The sequence below is a fragment of the Nicotiana tabacum genome, chromosome 23 (genome assembly GCF_000715075.1).
Source record: "Nicotiana tabacum cultivar K326 chromosome 23, ASM71507v2, whole genome shotgun sequence".
Taxonomy (NCBI): Eukaryota; Viridiplantae; Streptophyta; class Magnoliopsida; order Solanales; family Solanaceae; genus Nicotiana; species Nicotiana tabacum.
In genome coordinates, this window is record NC_134102.1 from 9,454,256 (window position 1) to 9,472,872 (window position 18,617).

An 18,617-nucleotide genomic window follows, 5' to 3' on the forward strand; every position below is an offset into this window, starting at 1 on the left:
TCTTGCTAGACAACCTTTAAACCATCTATGGAAGTACCGAATGACTGTTTTTGCAAAATAGCCATCTCATCTAGTTTTGTCCACTTTACATTGTGTCTGGCCGTATTTGCCGTGACAACATTTAAACCTCTCTCGGGAGTACCGAGGGACCGTTTTCATAAAAATAGCCATTTTATCCATTTTGTCTATATTTTATCATTTTGTCCCAATGTTCGGATATTTTGTCGGGATTGTCCCAAAACTTTCTTTGGACGTGCCAAATGGCCGTTTTCATAAGAATGACCTTGTAGTCTAGTTTTGTCTCTTGTACGAACTACACGCACTTGATTCTTGACCCTATGAAGCATACCTATGCAACCCTCCGGTGCCCCATTCAAATTGGACAATAGGTCAATTCTTACCATTTGGGTCACGATTGACTGATCTTTCAAATTTGTATTATACTCCAACCAGGGTGTCTGCTCTATTTCAGTAAGCACTCACATACTTAGGGTCGGTTATTTAAGTCCCACATTGCCATTTCTAACTTTCATTAGTCAAATCCTAGGGTATCAGATATTTTTTGTATTATCCAAGTATTGCATAGGTCCTAACTTCACATTCTGCCACTTAGGTTCGATATGGACAAAATGAGAAGAAGGTCTGACAAAAAGCCAAAATATGATGAGCCCCCACAGATTTGGCTTGTGCATAAAACAGCCGGTTGTTGAGGCAATGGTGAAAAAATATGGCTGTTTGTGAGCAGCAAAAGATAAATGACCATCTGGGTCACTTTGTGAACATTATAGAGATCAACCCAATGAGGGACTTACTCGAGGCGTTGGTACATTTCTGGGATCCTAATAACAATGTATTCTGTTTTAATAGTTTCGAAATGACTCCTACTTTGGAGGAGTTAGCTGGATACACAAGGTTAGGCGATGAACTTCGGAAGAAGAGACCCTTGGCCCCAAGGGATGTCACTGGCAGTAAGTTCCTTGAGCGGATGACAATCAACAAAAATAAAATAGCAAGTGTGGAAAGGGGGCATGTTCAATTGGATTTCTTGTACGATAAGTATGGATGTCTAGGTGGATTCTCAAAGCATGTAAAAGAGCTCGATAACAAAATTGGATAAAAAGCTTGGTAAAGCCATAGACGGAGAGCATTCTTAGTAGCATTTCTAGGGATAATGGTTTTCTCGGGGCATGAAAGAAATATTGATATTCGATTATCTGGCATAGTCACCACTTTATTGCGCAGAAAGGACGCCATTATCATTCCTATGATATTGTCAGATATTTACAGTGCCTTGACCCAGTGTCAGGAAGGAGAAAATTTCTTTGAGGGCTGTAACATCATACTGCAAGTATGGTTTTTAGATCACCTTCTCCGTCATCCCATACGGGTAAACATTAACATCCATTGGATCAACAATAAGCTTGAAGATAAGTTTAATGATTTGTCAAAAGATAGTATCTTCCCCAACATCATTGAAGCATGCAGAGGGCATCTTCATAAGTTGACTGATTCTGAAATTACATCAAAATACCATTGGTTCTGTAAGGCCCCGTAAAACTTTTACCTAAAACTAGGGGTTTCGTGCATCAGGGCTATAAAGAAGGTTAAGATTATTACAGAATGGTTGAGAACTTCCCAGAGTCGTCAGAAGTCTTATTCGGATATACGTCATAGGGATTTGAAGTTCCAAGAAGATGATTGGGTATTCTTGAAGGTTTCCCCCATGAAGGGGTTAATGCGGTTTGGTAAGAAGGGAAAATTGAGTCCAAGGTATGTTGGGCCGTACAGAATTATTCAGAGGATCGGTCAGGTGGCTTACAGGCTAGAACTACCTCCAGAGATGTCTTTAGTGCACCCGGTGTTCCACGTATCTATATTGAAGAAGGTGGTTGGAGATCCATCGCTTATTGTTCCAGTTGAGACTATCGAGGTTAATGAAGAATTGACTTATGAAGAAATTCCAGTTACCATTCTTGATAGTCAAGTTCGAAAGTTAAAGAATAAAGAGATTGCCTCCGTGAAAGTGTTATGGCAAAACCAACAAGTCGAAGAGGCCACGTGGGAGGCCGAGGAAGAAATGAAGAAGAAATACCCTCATTTGTTTGAATAGTCATGTATTTATAAAGTTGTGTTCTATGAAAATGTTAAGAGTTTACCTTCTATGAATTATGTATCATTTGTACAATTGATGTTAAGGGTGTTCCTTTTTGGTGATATACTGCTCGTGAGGCCACGGTTGCCGTTGTTTTTATGTTATGTTACGTCACTAGTTCATGTATATGTTGTTAGGGCTGGTTTCTGGGATTGTCTGACAGGTGGTTAGGCCTAGTTACATGGGAAACTCTGGCAAAAATTTTGGAAATTTGGGGAGTTAGTGAAAAGTTGGAATTGTTGGTGTGTTATAGTAGCTGAGTTATATTGGTTTCTAATGGCGGATTTTTGCCTTCATTCGAAGACGAATGATCTTAAGCGGGGGAGGATGTAAGGCCCCGTAAATGTTTTACCTAAAACTCGGGGTTTCATGGTGCCGAAGTAGGCTTATGTGTTGACGACCGCGGTTTAGACATTTTGGGTTGAATAGTGCATTGGGGAGTTGAAGAAAATTTTTGGAAATACAGGGCGTTTCTGCGGTCCATTCTACGGTCACAGAACTAATTTGCGGACCGCATATCTTCCGCATACCAACGCAGAAATTTGGGCAAAACTTTTGGACCATTATGAGGCCGCATAATCATTTTGCCGGCCGCATAACCCCTCGCAGATCCAGCAAAAACAAATCTCGGAGGAAAGTTTTGCTGCGCATTATGCGACCGCAGAATAGATCTGCGAACCGCAGACCGGTCACAGAGTAAGGCAGGGGTGCCCAGTTCCGGAGGTCCATTATGCGGCCCATTTTGCTGACCACAGATCTGCATCGGGGCTTCATTTTTTCTAATTTTTGAACCCGACCCCATTCTTATAAAACAACCTTGGGGATCATTTTAAAAGGTTAAAACTTATATTTTTAGAGAGAGAGAGTGCCATAGAGTGAGAGGGGAAGTTCCTAAGCTCATCATTCATCAATTCTTGCTCAAAGTTGAAGAATTTACAATAAGAATTCACTAGGTATTCATCTTAGAGGTAAGGTTCTACTCCATAGCCCTCAATTTTGTGATTTTAACTGAAAATAGGTAATACGCCAAGCAATTCTTGGGTGTAGGAGTTGTTTATTTTTAATGCATGTATCATCAAGGGTAGTGAGAAGATTGTTGAGCTCATATGGGTAAGCTTTGGGTAGTGGGATGAAAGAATCCACCATATGAGGACCTTGAAACATTAATGCACACCTAGTGTTTGATAAAATGCTCAAGTGAGCTGGAACTATGAACTCCTTCATAATGTATGTTCAATTTTTCTATATCTATAAATAGATCGAAATGGATAAGATTTCTGCAACATTGTATTAATTTAAAAAGCTCGAGGTAAGGTATGTTGGCTAAACTTCTCTCTTAGAATTGAATTCCCACGATGTTCTTGTAAGTCCCGAGTTGTCCATTATGAATTGACTTTTCTGAATACATTTGGTGTCGGAAGATGTATATATATGAATATGTTCAAAATATGTTCCGAAATATTCTTATCATATTGTGTTATTCTACTGGAGCGTGTTCGAAGTATGAGTATGTAGTAAAATGTTGTGACTCCAAGTCAAGCCCAAATGAAAGTGATCACATCAAATTATGTAAGAAATCACATGTGCCTAAGACCTAAATTGCTTAAATGTGTGTTTAAAGTCTTGAATAGAAATGTTTGGTTTTGACAATCCGCGTTAATGTTTGAAAGTGGAATAATGAGCATGAATTATGAAGTACGGCCAACGTGCCAGGAATGATATTGTGTTATGGCCAATGGTTCCAATAAAACGGCTGACATGTAAAATAATATGAATTGAGTGGTAAATCCTTTTAATAATAAATGCCTTGGAGTATCGTTTAGCCACCGAGGAAGGGTAGGTCGGAATAACCTAACCCCGAAACTACACGTGCCGGTGTAGGAGTGATTGAGGGGTAAATCCCCGTGTTAATGTGATGAGACTATTTTCCCTTATATGGGATGAGATTACTGTGTTGAGATGTTTCCCCTTAAATGGGATGAGATTATTTCTAGCGAGATGTGATGTGATGTCGACCGACATGGCATTGTGGTGAGACGGCTTAGCCGATCGGGCTGAGATCGGATGCCATGCCGCCCACATGGTGGTATTGTGAGTGTATGTCTCGGGGTGAGACGACTTAGCCGATTGGGCTGAGATCGGACTCCGTGCTAAAATACGGTGGTGTATTGGTGCTAAAGATCTCCCATATTAAATTACTAAAACTTACTTGAAATTTACCTTTCCCCTAACTTGACACCTTGATACTGTTTGAGTCTCTTATTGATTTCATGTTTTATTCTCCATTTATTGTTACTCGTTTTATTGAGAGGGTGTGTAGTTTTACATACTAGTACTATTCCATATGTACTAACATCCTTTTTGCCGAGGGTGCTGCATCTTTAATGGATGCAGGTGGTTCCATAGTAGGTAGTATTGATCAGTGATAGCAGCACACCCTCTCCTCAGCTGACTTGGTGAGCGCCATATCATTTCGGGGTCCTGTATCCCTTATCCTTTGTACATAGCATTTTGAGTTATAGCCGGGGTCTGATTGCCGGCATTGTCATAACACTCTTTTATTTATGTTAGAGGCTCCGTAGACATAGTGTGGGTTGTATCTGTTCTTGAGAAGGTTAAACTAATAATGTTGTAATCGTATCATCTGTTCCACTTTAACTATGATTGTACACGCACTATTTTGGAGATTTGTTAATGAGGTAACTAATGGAAATGAACGGGTGTCATTCACATGAACTCTTACTGTCTAATTAATGAAATATGTTCTTCTATTTATTCATGGGTGAGTTGGGTAGAAGGTATTGTAAAAGCTTTCTTGACCGGAGTATCTCGGTTGAGCGTCGGTCGCGCTCCCCGAGGTCAGGGCATGACAAACTTGGTATCAGAGCCTAAGGTTTTAAAGTGTCCTAGGATGTCTCGGAGCCGTGTCTAGTAGATGCCTTCTTATCGGTGTGCTGTCGACTACATCTACAATTTGGAGGCTACTTGGGCCTTTAGGAACAATACCCATCTTTGATGTTCTAGATCATGCGATACAGCTAATTGTAAGATTGTTCCTCCTTTAACTCGTGCATTGCTCTAATTTTCAATATATGGCACCTAGGAAGAAAGCAAGAACTGGCCAAGGAGCCAATGCCACCCCAGGAGTGGCAGTTGATCCTTCACTTGATGATGTGGGTGAACACCGGAGGGGTGAGAACATTCCCCCGAATACTACGCTGCCTTATTCCACTACACCTGATCAGACCGCACCAGTTCCTGCACCTACTGAGGGTGCAACAATCCCTCCAATTGATATTCTAGTTCCACCTCCATCCGCAGCTTTCGATCCCGGTATATCTGATGGGGATATTAGGGGAGCCATATAGATGTTGCCTCAGATAGTGTCTTCCCAGGCCCAGAGATCAAATATTGCACCCACTTCTTCTAGTCAGCCATGGGATTTTGCTAGTTCCAGGGTGAACAGATTTCTCCAGTTGGACCCTCCAGTGTTCACAGGTACTGATCCTGAGGAGGACCCCCAGGATTTATTGACGAGATGCACAAGACCATCCGAGTTATGCATGCTACTGAGATGGAGGGAGTAGAGTTGGCCTCCTACCACCTGAAAGGAGTGGCCTATTCTTGGTTTGAAATGTGGGAGGACTCCCGTGAGGAGGGGAGCCCTCCGGCGAGGTGGAGTGAGTTTGCCGATGCTTTCATTGATCATTTCTTGCCTGCCGAGACTAAGGTAGCCCGTGCCACGGAGTTTGAGGGCCTGAAACAAGGTAGCATGAGTGTGTGAGAGTATCATATGAGATTCGCGCACCTGTCCAAATATTCCATTTACATGTTTTCCTTTATGGAGGCTAGAGTGCACCGGTTTATGCACGACCTTAGCCCCTTAGTTTTTAATGAGGCCTCTACAACTGCCTTGAATTCTGATATGAACTATAGTTAGATGGTGGCATTTTCTCAAGCAACAGAGACCCGTAAATGGAAGAATAGAATGGAGCGTGAGAGCAGCAGCAAAGCCCGGTCTGCGGGCAACTTTGGTGGTTCTTCTGGTGCTGGTGGTGGTGGTGGTAGGTCAGCATTCAGGGGAGGGTCATCCGGGCCATCCCAGTCTTTTGCTCAATCTTCAGTCTTTGCACCGCCATCGGGGCCTAGTCAGTAGCAAGGGAGCCATTTTAGGCCCGGCCAGGGCAACAGGGGATCCTACCAGCAAGGTCGATCTGGTGGGTGATTTTAGTAGCAGCGGAGGCCCCCATGCTCTAGGTGCGGGAAGATGCATTTTAGTGCCTGCTACATGGACCAGCCCATATGCTACGGGTGTGGAATGAGGGGTCTTATTCATAGCGATTTTTGTTCGTCTCACCAGAGCATGGGCAGGGGTACAACACAGTCAGCCAGTTCTGCAGCTACTACATCTATAACACTTCCTCCAGCTTGAGGCACCCCAGCAACTGCAGGGCGTGGTGCAGCTAGGGGTGGCGCACAGAGTTCGGGAGGACCCAACTGTTCTCCAGATGTTGTCACAGGTATATTGACTGTCCAATCTCATGATGTGTATGCTCTTATTGATCCCGATTCTACTTTGTCCTAAGTGAACCTTTCATAAATCTTTGGATTGAGTGCTAAAATTCTTAAGTGAGCCAGGAAAACGGAGAGTAGAGGAGGAAGAGTTTGGAATCCACAATGACCTACATGATAGAGAAAGAGTCCTTGATGAGTAAAGTCAACTTTTGATGCTCAAATGTCACTTTAGAGATAGAGAAAGAGTCCTTGATCATGATCCTCTCTTAGCACCCGAGCTTTTCGTAACACTCTTGTGAAATAATTGGCTAAAAACGTATGTTTGGGGGAGAAACGAGGAACTTGAAAAAGGTATCAAGGCACAAAAAGAGAATAAATAATGAGAAGAAAAGAGCAAGAAAAGAAAAGAGCAAAAAAAGGAGAATACAAAACAGTGAATAAGTGGAAGAGTTGAAGGAATTCAAAGAGAGGTAATAATCCCAAGCATGAAGAAATCAAAGAGGGAGAAAATGAATGTAATGATCAAGAAAGAGTGATGTTAAGTCTCTCTGGTTCCCCAAGAATAAGAAAGTGCCTCAAAGAATTAGCAAAGTGTGAGCCGAGAATAAAAAAAATGGAGTCCTTAAGGAAATGTGTAACCACTCAACCATATTGTATCCAACCCTAATACAAAAGCCTTCATTACTTCCCGAAAGAAGTCCTATTTGATCTCGATCCGAGTGAGCTTGCATTAGTGGCAATCTACATGAGGGGCAAGCCTATGGTATTTGAAGCCGTACTTGCGACATTCTCTTGAGAGAGATGAGTGAACCTTTCATAAATCTTTGGATTGAGTGCTAAAATTCTTAAGTGAGCCAAGCAAACGGAGAGTAGAGGAGGAAGAGTTTGAAATCCACAATGACCTACATGATAGAGAAAGAATCCTTGATGAGTAAAGTCAACTTTTGATGCTCAAATGTCACTTTAGAACTATATGTGCATAAATGTTTAACTTGTCACCTTGTTGATAATACATAAGTAGCGTGGGTAATTGTTGGTCCCGAATGATGTGTGGATGGCTCACCTTTGGCTCGCTGAAATGACCCTTAACTTTTGGAGGTGAGAACTAAATTGTTTGCTTGAGGACAAGCAAAGACTTAAGTTTGGGAGAGTTGATAAATGGGAATTTTGACTACTTATTAGCGCCTTTTAACTTTTGTTTTAGTCTAAAAGCATTGAATTTTGTGCCTGAAACAAATGAAATTGTGCAAAATTGCAGGAATGCTGGAAGTTGGGCTCCCGAGATGAAATCCGACTAAAAAGGAGCAGTCTAAGAACAAGGTAATAAAGGGCACAAAAGCACAAAATGTGCGGTCCGCAGAAGAAATTACGGACCGCAGAATTCCATCTGCGGTCACAAGCATAGAAGGAAAAATCTGCAGACAATTGTTCAAATTGCGGACCGCACATGAATTGTGTGGCCGCAAAAGCTAGGCTAGGAGTCAAGATTAGAGAGTATGAAAATTACCAAGTCCAGAACCTCTGCGGACCGCAACCCTAACATTGCGGACCACAGAAGATTATCTTGCGGCCGCAGTTCTAAATCTGCGGACCGCAGAAAAGTTGTTTTGCGACCGCATTTCAGAATTGTGCGAACGCAGAACTCCAGCTCCTATCAAATAGAAATCTACGGACCGCACATGGAATTGTGCGGCCGAAGAACCTCCCGAGGGGTATGTTTGTCCGAGATTTTCAGCCTTGTATAAATAGAGGAGTTTCACAAAATTAGGTCATGTTTAAGCATATGCAATTACTGTAGCCATTTTTCTTTGCCATTTTTGGAAGTTTACTTTGCTTTGGTGTATTTTACAATAGATTTAATCATTTTAAGCTTTCATTATGAGTTTAATTAGCCTTTCTTCTCTATTTTTTTCAAACCCAAGTATGAGTAGCTAGATTTTCACTAGGGTTGTGACCCAACCCTAGAGTGTAAACCTTACGAGTATCTAATTTAGTGCTTGTTTATCATTAGGTATTTATTATTTATCTTAGTTAATGCTTTAATTGTGGAATTAATGGTTGAAAACATTAGTTCATGTCTATTTGACTTTGTCTCTTCTAGAGAAAGAGAGACTTAGTCTAGGACAACTTATCTAACAAGGAATTGGGTCAATTGAGAGATTGATTAACCCAATTAAAGAGTTCAACCTAGAGATAGTAATAACCCGACTTGAGCTTTTATCAACTGTTTTGTGTGATACCCATTTGGTCTTGAGAAAGCCAAATTGGGCAAAATCACTCTCTGACAGAGAGGTATTGAGTGGGTAACATGGAGTTGAGAGCTATAATACACCCTAATCAACAGAACAAGCATTAAAGTCTTTATCCCATTAGGCAAACACCTAGGTAATGTCCACAACCCTAGGCTTTTTATCAATCTGGAAAATCTCAAAAATAATTATCTCTAGTCTTCTTTCTTTATTTTGTAATCAATAGAGTAAAATTAGAAATAGAAAATCAATCTTTTTGTGGAAGTGCAATTTAGATAATTCAATCGCACACATTGAAATATATACCCCTAACTCCCATCTTAGCTCCCTGTGGATTCGACTCTGACTCTTAGTTGGATTTTATTATTGCAAACGATTGTTACATATCTCTATTGAGATATGCATTTGGACGCGATCACTCCCTATGATGCTATGGGATTTGGGATAGAACCGAAACAGCTCCATGAGTCGTTCTCTGTATCTACTCCAGTTGGTGAGTCAATTGTGGTTGCGCGGGTTTATATGGATTCTGTTGTCACGGTGCGTGGTCGGGACACCATGGCCGATCTCGGGATGGTTTATTTTGATGTAATTATGGGAATGGATTAGTGTCACGACCCAAACTAACCTCTGTCGTGATGGCGCCTATTGTGGAGCTAGGCAAGCCGACTCATTTCCAAAACAAACCAATATTTTCATTTCAAAGATAATTTCAAGGTCATTTAACGTAAAATATCTATTTAAAGAGTTCAAATTAAAGAAAAATAGAAGTCCGGAAAAGAAAAGCCCGGCATCGGGGTGTCACTAGTCATAAGCATATACTACAATCTGTCTAACAATATCAAGGCTAACTCAGCCCGGAAAATAGCTAAATACAACTAGAGGAAGATAAGAGGGAGAAGAGTAGGGGCTGCGATCGCCAAACAACTACCTTGCTATCTCCAAGAAGATTTGCAACCATAACACTCAATAACCGCTACCGTGTCCAGCTACACCTGAATCGGCACACAAGGTGCAGGGAGTAACGTGAGTAAGCCAACTCAGTAAGTAACAACAATAAATAAAGACTGAGCAGGAGTGACGAGCAATAAAGCATATAACGTTCATATCAGGAAATCTCAGTAAAATACCACATGGTTTTAAAAAAAAAATCAGGATTTGAATCAAATTATCTAGTTTAAACCCAGTTCCAATAAAAATATTTAAAGACATTTTTCCTACAGTTTTTCAAACAAAGGCTCAATGCAAAGGTGAGCAAAAATGATAAAATCATAAACAGCCCCTCGGGAAAAACATCACTCATATACAGCCCTTCGGGCAAACCTCACAGTAACTCGTGCCACTCGAGCATACCTCACAATCACTCTTGCCACTCAGGAATACCTCACAATCTCTCATGCCTCCCAGTCACTCAGCACTCGGCACTCGACACTCACACTCAGTAGGTACCTGCGCTCACTAGGGGTGTGTACAGACTCCGGAGGGGCTCCTTCAGCCCAAGCGCTATAATCTGCACGGACAAGTCACGTGCCAAAATAATAAAGTATGTTGCAGGCGGGCAGCCCCGATCCACACTCATCCTCACAAATCAGGCCCTTGGCCTCACTCAATCATAAATATGCTGCAGGCGGTCAGACCCGATCCACACTTATCCTCACAAATCAGTCCCTCGGCCTCACTCAGTCATAAACCTCTCAAGCCTCTCGGGCATTTCAATAAAATAGGGCATTCGGCCCAAAACATTTATATGCATCAAAATAGAGTCATAAAACTGAGTTATGCGGTAAACAAGTATAAACATGACTGAGTATAGATTTTCAATCGAAAACAATGAGAGGATGGTAAGAAACAGCCCCTAAGGGTCCAAACAGCTTTGGCGCAAGGCCCAAACATGGCATTCAGCCCAATTTACAGAAATTCTTTCTAAAACATAAAAGTATCATATGGTTTCAACAAAGTATGCAACTTTACAGTTGCTACGGGACGGACCAAGTAACAAATCCCCAATAGTGCATGCCCACACGCCCGTCACCTAGCATGTGTGTCACCTCAAAATAGTAGAATGATACGAAATCCGGGGTTTCATACCCTCAGGACTAGATTTACAATCATTACTTACCTCAAAACGTGAAACTCTTTACTCTGCTATGCCTTTGCCTAGCAAATCGGCCTCCGAATGCCTCGAATCTAGTCACAAATAATTCATTGATAATTCAATATTATGGAGTAGAAATGATCACAAGGGACTTACCTCAAGTTTTCCTTGAAAATATATCAAAAAGCGCCTATCCTCAAGCTCCAATTTGTCAAAAATGGCAAATGGGACGAAGTCCTTGTTTTTATAATTCTGCCCAGACAACCTCGATTCTGCCTCGATCTTGGCCTTCGATCATGTCTTCGATCCGTCCTTCGACCGTGACCCTCGACCCTGGGCTCGATCATGGCTTCGATCGTGGCCCTCGACTCTGGGCTCGATCATGGCTTCGATCGTGGCCCTCGACTCTGGGCTCGATCATGGCCCTCAACTCTGGGCTCGATCATGGCTTCGATCGTGGCCCTCGACTTTGGGCTCGATCTGGGCTCGATTTCTGGGCTCGAATCAGGTAGAAGATATTTCTAACAGAAGGAAATTGCAGCAGCTGTTGTAGTTCAATTTTTGATCCGTTAACCATCCGAAACTCACCCGAGACCCTCGGGACCTCAACCAAATATATCAAAAAGTCCTAAAATATCATACGAACTTAGTCGAATCCTCAAATCACCTCAAACAACGCTAAAACCATGAATTACGCCCCAATTCAAGCCTAATGAACTTTGGAATTTCTAATTTCTACAAACAACTTTGGAACCTATCAAATCACGTCCGATTGACCTCAAATTTTGCACACAAGTCCTAAATGACATAACAGAGGTATTCTAATTTTCAGAATCGGATTCCGACCCCGATATCAAAAAGTCAACCCCCCGGTCAAACTTCTCAAAAATAAAACTTTCGGTATTTCAAGCCTAATTCCTCTACGGACTTCTAAATAATATTCCGGGCACGCTCCTAAGCCCAAAATCACCATACGGAGCTATTGGAATCATCAAAATTCAAATCCGAGGTCGTTTATACATAGGTCCACATCTGGTCCATTTTTCTAACTTAAAATTTTCAATTATGAGACTAAGTATCTCATTTCACTCCGAGTTCCTTCCGGACTCGAACCAACTTACCCGATATAACATAATATAGCTGAATAACACAAAAAGAAGTAGGAATGGGGGAAAACACGGTTATAACTCTCGAAACAACTGGCCGGGTCGTTACATCCTCCCCCTCTTAAACATTCGTTCGTCCTCGACCGGGTCTAGAAACATACATGGAGTCTCGAATAGGCATGGATATCTGCTCCGCATCTCCCGCTCGGTGTCCCAGGTGGCATCCTCCACAGGCTGACCTCTCCATTGCACCTTCACTGAAGCTATATCCTTTGACCTCAACCTTCGAACCTACCGATCTAAAATAGCCACCGGCTCCACATTATAAGTCATATCACCCTCCAACTGAACTGTGCTGAAATCCAAAACATGGGACAGATCTCCAATATACTTCCGGAGCATGGAAACATGAAACACTGGATACACACTCGACAAGCTGGGTGGCAAGGCAAGCTTATAAGCCACCTCTCCTATCCTCTGAAGCACCTCAAAAGGCCCAATGAACCGAGGGCTCAACTTGCCCCTCTTCCCAAACCTCATAACACCCTTCACGGGTGATACCTTTCAGCAAAACCTTCTCCCCAACCATAAAAGACACATCATGGACCTTCCTATCCGCGTAGCTCTTCTGCCTAGACTGCGCCGTGCGAAGCCGCTCCTGAATCAATTTCACCTTATCTAATACGTCCTGGACCAAGTCTGTACCTAAGAGCCTAGCCTCACCTGGCTCAAACCATCCAACCGGAGATCTACACTTCCTCCCATACAAAGCCTCATACAGAGCCATCTGAATACTCGACTGATAACTATTGTAATATGCAAATGCCGTGAGTGGCAGAAACGGGTCCCATGAACTCCCAAAGTCAATGACACAAGCACGCAACATGTCCTCCAATATCTGAATAGTGTGCTCGGACTGCCCGTCCGTCTGAGGGTGAAAAGTTGTGCTTAACTCAACCTAAGTACCCAACTCTCGCTGCACGGCCCTTCAAAACTGCGATGTGAACTGAGTACCCCTATTTGAAATGATGGAAACTGGGACACCATGCAGGCGAACGATCTCTCAGATGTAAATTTCAGCCAACCGCTCTGAAGGATAAGTAGTACCAACTGGAATGAAGTGCGTGGACTTGGTCAACCGATCCACAATAACCCAAATAGCTTCGAACTTCCTCGAAGTCCATGGGAGCCCAACTACAAAGTCCATAGTGATCCGCTCCCACTTCCACTCTGGGATCTCTAACCTCTGAAGCAAGCCACCCGGTCTATGATGCTCATACTTAACCCGTTGACAGCTTAGACACCGAGCCACAAACCCAACTATATCCTTCTTCATCCGCCTCCACCAATAGTGCTGCCTCAAATCCTAGTACATCTTTGCGGCACCTGGATGGATGGAATACCGCGAGCCGTGGGCCTCCTCAAGAATCAGCTTTCGAAGCCCATCTACATTAGGCACACATATCTGGCCCTGCATTCTCAGCACCCCGTCATCACCAATAGTCACATCCCTAGCATCACCTCTCCCAACCCTGTCCTGAAGAACGAGCAAGTGAGGGTCATCATACTAACGCTCCCTGATACGGTCATAAAGAGAAGACCTGGAGACCATACAAGCCAATACCCGACTAGGCTCCGAAATATCCAATATGACAAGCTGGCCTGCTAAGGTATGAATATCTAAAGCCAAAGGTCTCTCTGCTGCTGGAAGATATGCTAAACTCCCCAAACTCTCTGCCCGGCGACCCAAAGCATCGACCACCACATTGGCCTTCCCCGGATGGTACAAAATAGTGATATCATAGTCCTTAAGAAGCTCCAACCATCTTCGCTGACGCATATTAAGATCCTTATATTTTAACAGATACTGCAGACTCCTGTGATCAGTATAGATCTCATAATGAACCCCATACAAATAATGACGCCAAATCTTCAAGGCGTGTACAATGGCTGCTAACTCAAGAGATAGTTCTTCTCATGGGTCTTCAACTGGCGCGAGGCATAGGCTATCACCCTACCCTCCTGCATCAACACACAACCAATGCCTATCCTCGAGGCATCACAATACACGGTGTAAGAACCTGAAGCTGATGGCAGAACTAACACTGGAGCTGTGGTCAAAGCAGCCTTGAGCTTCTGAAAGCTCTCCTCACATTTATCCGACCACCTGAATAGAGCCCCCCTTTGGGTCAATTTGGTCAAGGGCGACGGTAGTAACCCGCCAAACCAAGAAAGCACCTAATCTCCATGGCTGAGGATGGTCTGGGCTAACTCTGCACCGCCTCTATCTTCTTCGGATCCACCTGAATACCCTCACTGGACACCACGTGCCCCAAGAATGCTACTGAACTGAGCCAAAACTCGCATTTGGAGAACTTTGCATAAAGCTTCTCCTCCCTCAATCTCTGTAATACAATCTTCAAATGTTGAGCGTGCTCCTCCTGGCTACGAGAGTACATCAAGATGTCATCAATGAATACAACAATGAATGAGTCCAAATAGGGCTGAAATACACTGTTCATCAAATGCATGAACGCTGCAGGGGCATTGGTCATCCCAAAAGACATCACCAAGAACTCATAATGGCCATATTGGGTTCTGAAAGCTATTTTAAGAATATCTGAATCCCGAATCTTCAATTGGTGATAACCGGACCTCAAATCAATCTTGGAGAACACCCTCACTCCCTGAAGCTGGTTGAATAAATCATCAATGCGAGGCAAAGGATACTTATTCTTGACTGTGACCTTGTTCAACTGCCTGTAATCAATACATATTCTTATGGAACTATCCTTCTTCTTCACAAATAGAACCGGTGTACCCCAAGGTGACACACTAGGCCGAATAAACCCCTTATCAAGGAGTTCCTGAAGTTGTTCTTTCAATTCCTTCAACTCCTCCGGTGCCATACGATACGGTGGAATAGAAATGGGCTGAGTGTCCGGCACCAAATCAATACCAAAGTCAATATCCCTGTCAGGCGGCATGCCCGGTAGGTCTGCAGGAAACACATCCGGAAAATCACGTACCACCGAAACAGAATAAATGACAGGAGTCTGTGCACTAACATCCCTCACAAAATCCAAATAAGATAGGCAACCCTTCTCAACCATGCGCTGAGCCTTCAAATATGAAATCACTCTACTTGGTACATAATCTACAGAACCGCTCCACTCAACCCTTAGAATTCCCGGCATAGCCAACGTCACCGTCTTAGCGTGACAATCTAGAATAGCATGACATGGAGATAACCAATCCATACCCAATATCACATCAAAGTCAACCATACTGAGCAACAATAGATCTACTCGGGTCTCCAGACCCCCAATAATCACCACACATGACCGATATACGTGGTCCACAATAATAGTATCACCCATAGGAGTAGATATATGTATAGATGAAACTAAGGACACACGGGGCATATCCATAAAATGGGCGAAATACGAGGAAACATATGAATACATGAAACCATGGTCAAATAATACTGAGGCATCTCTGTGGCAAACTGAGACAATACCTGTAATCACAGCATCTGAAGCAATAGCATCTGGTCTGGCAGGGAGAGCATAGAAATGGGCCTGACCACCCCCTGATCTGTCTCCCCCTCTAGGGCGACCCCTAGCTGACTGACCTCCACCCCGAGCTGACTGGGCGGGTGGTGAGGTAGTTGGTGCTGTAGTCGGAGGCTGACTCCTCTGCTGAGATAGACCTCCATGATGACGAGGACACTGCCTCCACATATGCCCAAGCTCCCCACACTCAAAATAACTCCCTGGTGCTGGCGGTGGAAACTGAAGGGAACCCCTAGTACCGGGATGACTGGTAGAAGAACCTGACATGGAAGAGCCCTGAACAGGTGGAGCACGAGACGAACTCTGAACTGGAAGGGCACTAAGTGATGAGTAGCCCTGATGAGAACTGTGAGAACCATGGCTAGATGATGCACCCCGATAAAATGGCCGAGCTGACTGAGCCTGTCTGAAATGACGACCTCTACCGTGCTGGAACTGACCCCCAAAAGGAGCACCGCTGAATCCACCCTAACCATGAGGACTCTTGGCCTCCCGCTCTACCCTCTCCTGACCGCGAACCATCTCAATCTGCCGAGCAATGTCGACAACCTCATCAAAGGTAGCACCCGAAACCCTCTCCCTGGTCATGAGCAACTGTAGCTGATAAGTGAGGCCATCAATAAACCTCGTGATCCTCTCTCTATCCGTGGGAACCAACCAGATAGCATGATGGGCCAACTCAGCGAACTGCATCTCATACTGCGTCACAGACATATCACCCTGGCGGAGCCGCTCAATTGTCTACGCAGCTTCTCTCTGCGGGATCGAGGCACGAACTTCTCTAAAAAGACCACGGAGAACTGCTGCCAAGTAAGGGGTGCTATGCCAACTGGCCTACGCCTCTCGTAAGTCTCCCACCATCTGATTGCGGCCCTAGAAAACTGAATGGTAGTGAATGAGACCCCACAAGTCTTCAAAATACCACCAGTACGGAGTATCCTCCGACACCTTTCCAAAAAGTCTTGAGCATCCTCTCTCTCTGTGCCACTGAAAGGCGGTGGATGAAGTTTCCCAAACCTCTCCAACCTTCACTGATCATCCTCAGGCATAGCAAGAACTACATAATCCTGAGCAACAGCAACCGGCTGGGCTGGTGGTAGCTCTGGTGTCTGAAGTCCCTGAATAACCTGCTCGGGTGTGCGAGCGGCGGGAGTCTGGGTGCCTCCCCTGTCCTGAGAAGTGGTTGTGGCCGTCAAAATAGAGATCGCCTGAGCAAGGCTAGTACACACTGTCAGAATCTAAGCTAGGGCCTCCTGAAGGCCTAGAATCACAATAGGCACAGGTGGTGCCTGAGCTGGTGCATCAACAACCGGAACTTGGTCCTGATATGGGACAACCGGTGGATCTGTAGGTACTCCCCCAACTTTTGTACGGGCTGCACTTCTGCCCCTACCACGGCCTCTACCGTGGCCTCGGCCTATCGCGGCCCTGGCTGGTGGTACTGGTAGCTGGCCCTCCTAACCGGTAGCACGAGTCCTCACCATTTGTGAGAGAATGAAATAACAGATGTTTAGTTACTAGAATCAACAGATTCGCACGACAAGAATTCAAGAATGTGGAGTTTCCTAAAGGTTCTGTAGCCTCCTGAAGATAAGTATAGATGTCTCCGTACCGATCCGCAAGACTCTACTAAACCCACTCATGACTCGTGAGACCTATGTAACCTAGGCTCTGATACCAATCTGTCACGACCCAAAATAACCTTTGTCGTGATGGAGCCTATTGTAGAGCTAGGCAAGCCGACTTATTTCCAAAACAAACCGATATTTTCATTTCAAAGATAATTTCAAGGTTATTTAACAAAAAACCTCCATTTAAAGAGTTCAAATTAAAAAAAAATAGAAGTGCGGAAAAGAAAAGCCCGACATCGGAGTGTCACTAGTCATGAGCATGTACTACAATCTGTCTAACAATATCAAGGCTAACTCAGACCGAAAAATAGCTAAATACAACTAGAGGAAGATAAGAGGGAGAAGAGCAGGGGCTGCAATCGCCAAACAGCTACCTTGCTATCTCCAAGAAAATCTGCAACCAGAACACTCAATAACCACTATCGTGTCCAGCTACACCTGAATCTGCACACAAGATGCAGGGAGTAACGTGAGTACGCCAACTTAGTAAGTAACAACAATAAATAAAGACTGAGCAGGAGTGACGAGCAATAAAGCATATAACGTTCATATCAGGAAATCTTAGTAAAATACCACATGCATTTTAAAAAAAATCAGGATTTGAATCAAATTATCTAGTTTAAACCCAGTTCCAGTAAAAATTATTTAAAGACATTTTTCCAATAGTTTTTCAAAGAAAGGCTCAATGCAAAGGTGAGAAAAAATGATGAAATCATAAGCAGCCCCTCAGGCAAAACATCACTCATATACAGCCCCTCGGGCAAACCTCACAGTCACTCGTGCTACTCGGGAATACCTCACAATCACTCTTGCCACTCGGGCATACCTCACAATCGCTCATGCCTCCCAGTCACTCAGCACTCGGCACTCGCACTCAATAGGTACATGCGCTCACTAGGGGTGTGTACAGACTCCGGAGGGGATCCTTCAGCCCAAGCGCTATAATCTGCATGGACAACTCACCAAAATAATAAAGTATGCTGCAAACGGGCATCCCCGATCCATACTCATCCTTACAAATCCGGCCTTCGGCCTCACTCAATCATAAATATGCTGCAGGCGGGCAGCCCCGATCCACACTCATCCTCACAAATCAGGCCCTCGACCTCACTCAGTCATAAACCTCTCAAGCCTCTCGGGCATTTCAATAAAATAGGGCACTCTGCCCAAAACATTTATATGCATCAAAATAGAGTCATAAAACTGAGTTATGCGGTAAACAAATATAAACATGACTGAGTATAGATTTTCAATTGAAAATAATGAGAGGATGGTAAGAAACAGCCCCTAAAGG

The 18,617-nt window shown here is 43.8% G+C and overlaps 1 protein-coding gene across 1 annotated transcript in view; it reads left to right on the top strand.

Moving 5' to 3' along the window:
* Positions 1 to 1,171: 1,171 nt before the first annotated feature.
* The window catches only part of LOC142177031 (uncharacterized), an 87,649-nt gene continuing 70,203 nt past the window's right edge, over positions 1,172 to 18,617 (top strand). Inside the window, exon 1 of the mRNA XM_075245490.1 lies at positions 1,172 to 1,348. Coding sequence (XP_075101591.1) covers positions 1,172 to 1,348 — 177 coding nt within the window. The remainder of the gene's footprint in view (positions 1,349 to 18,617) is intronic.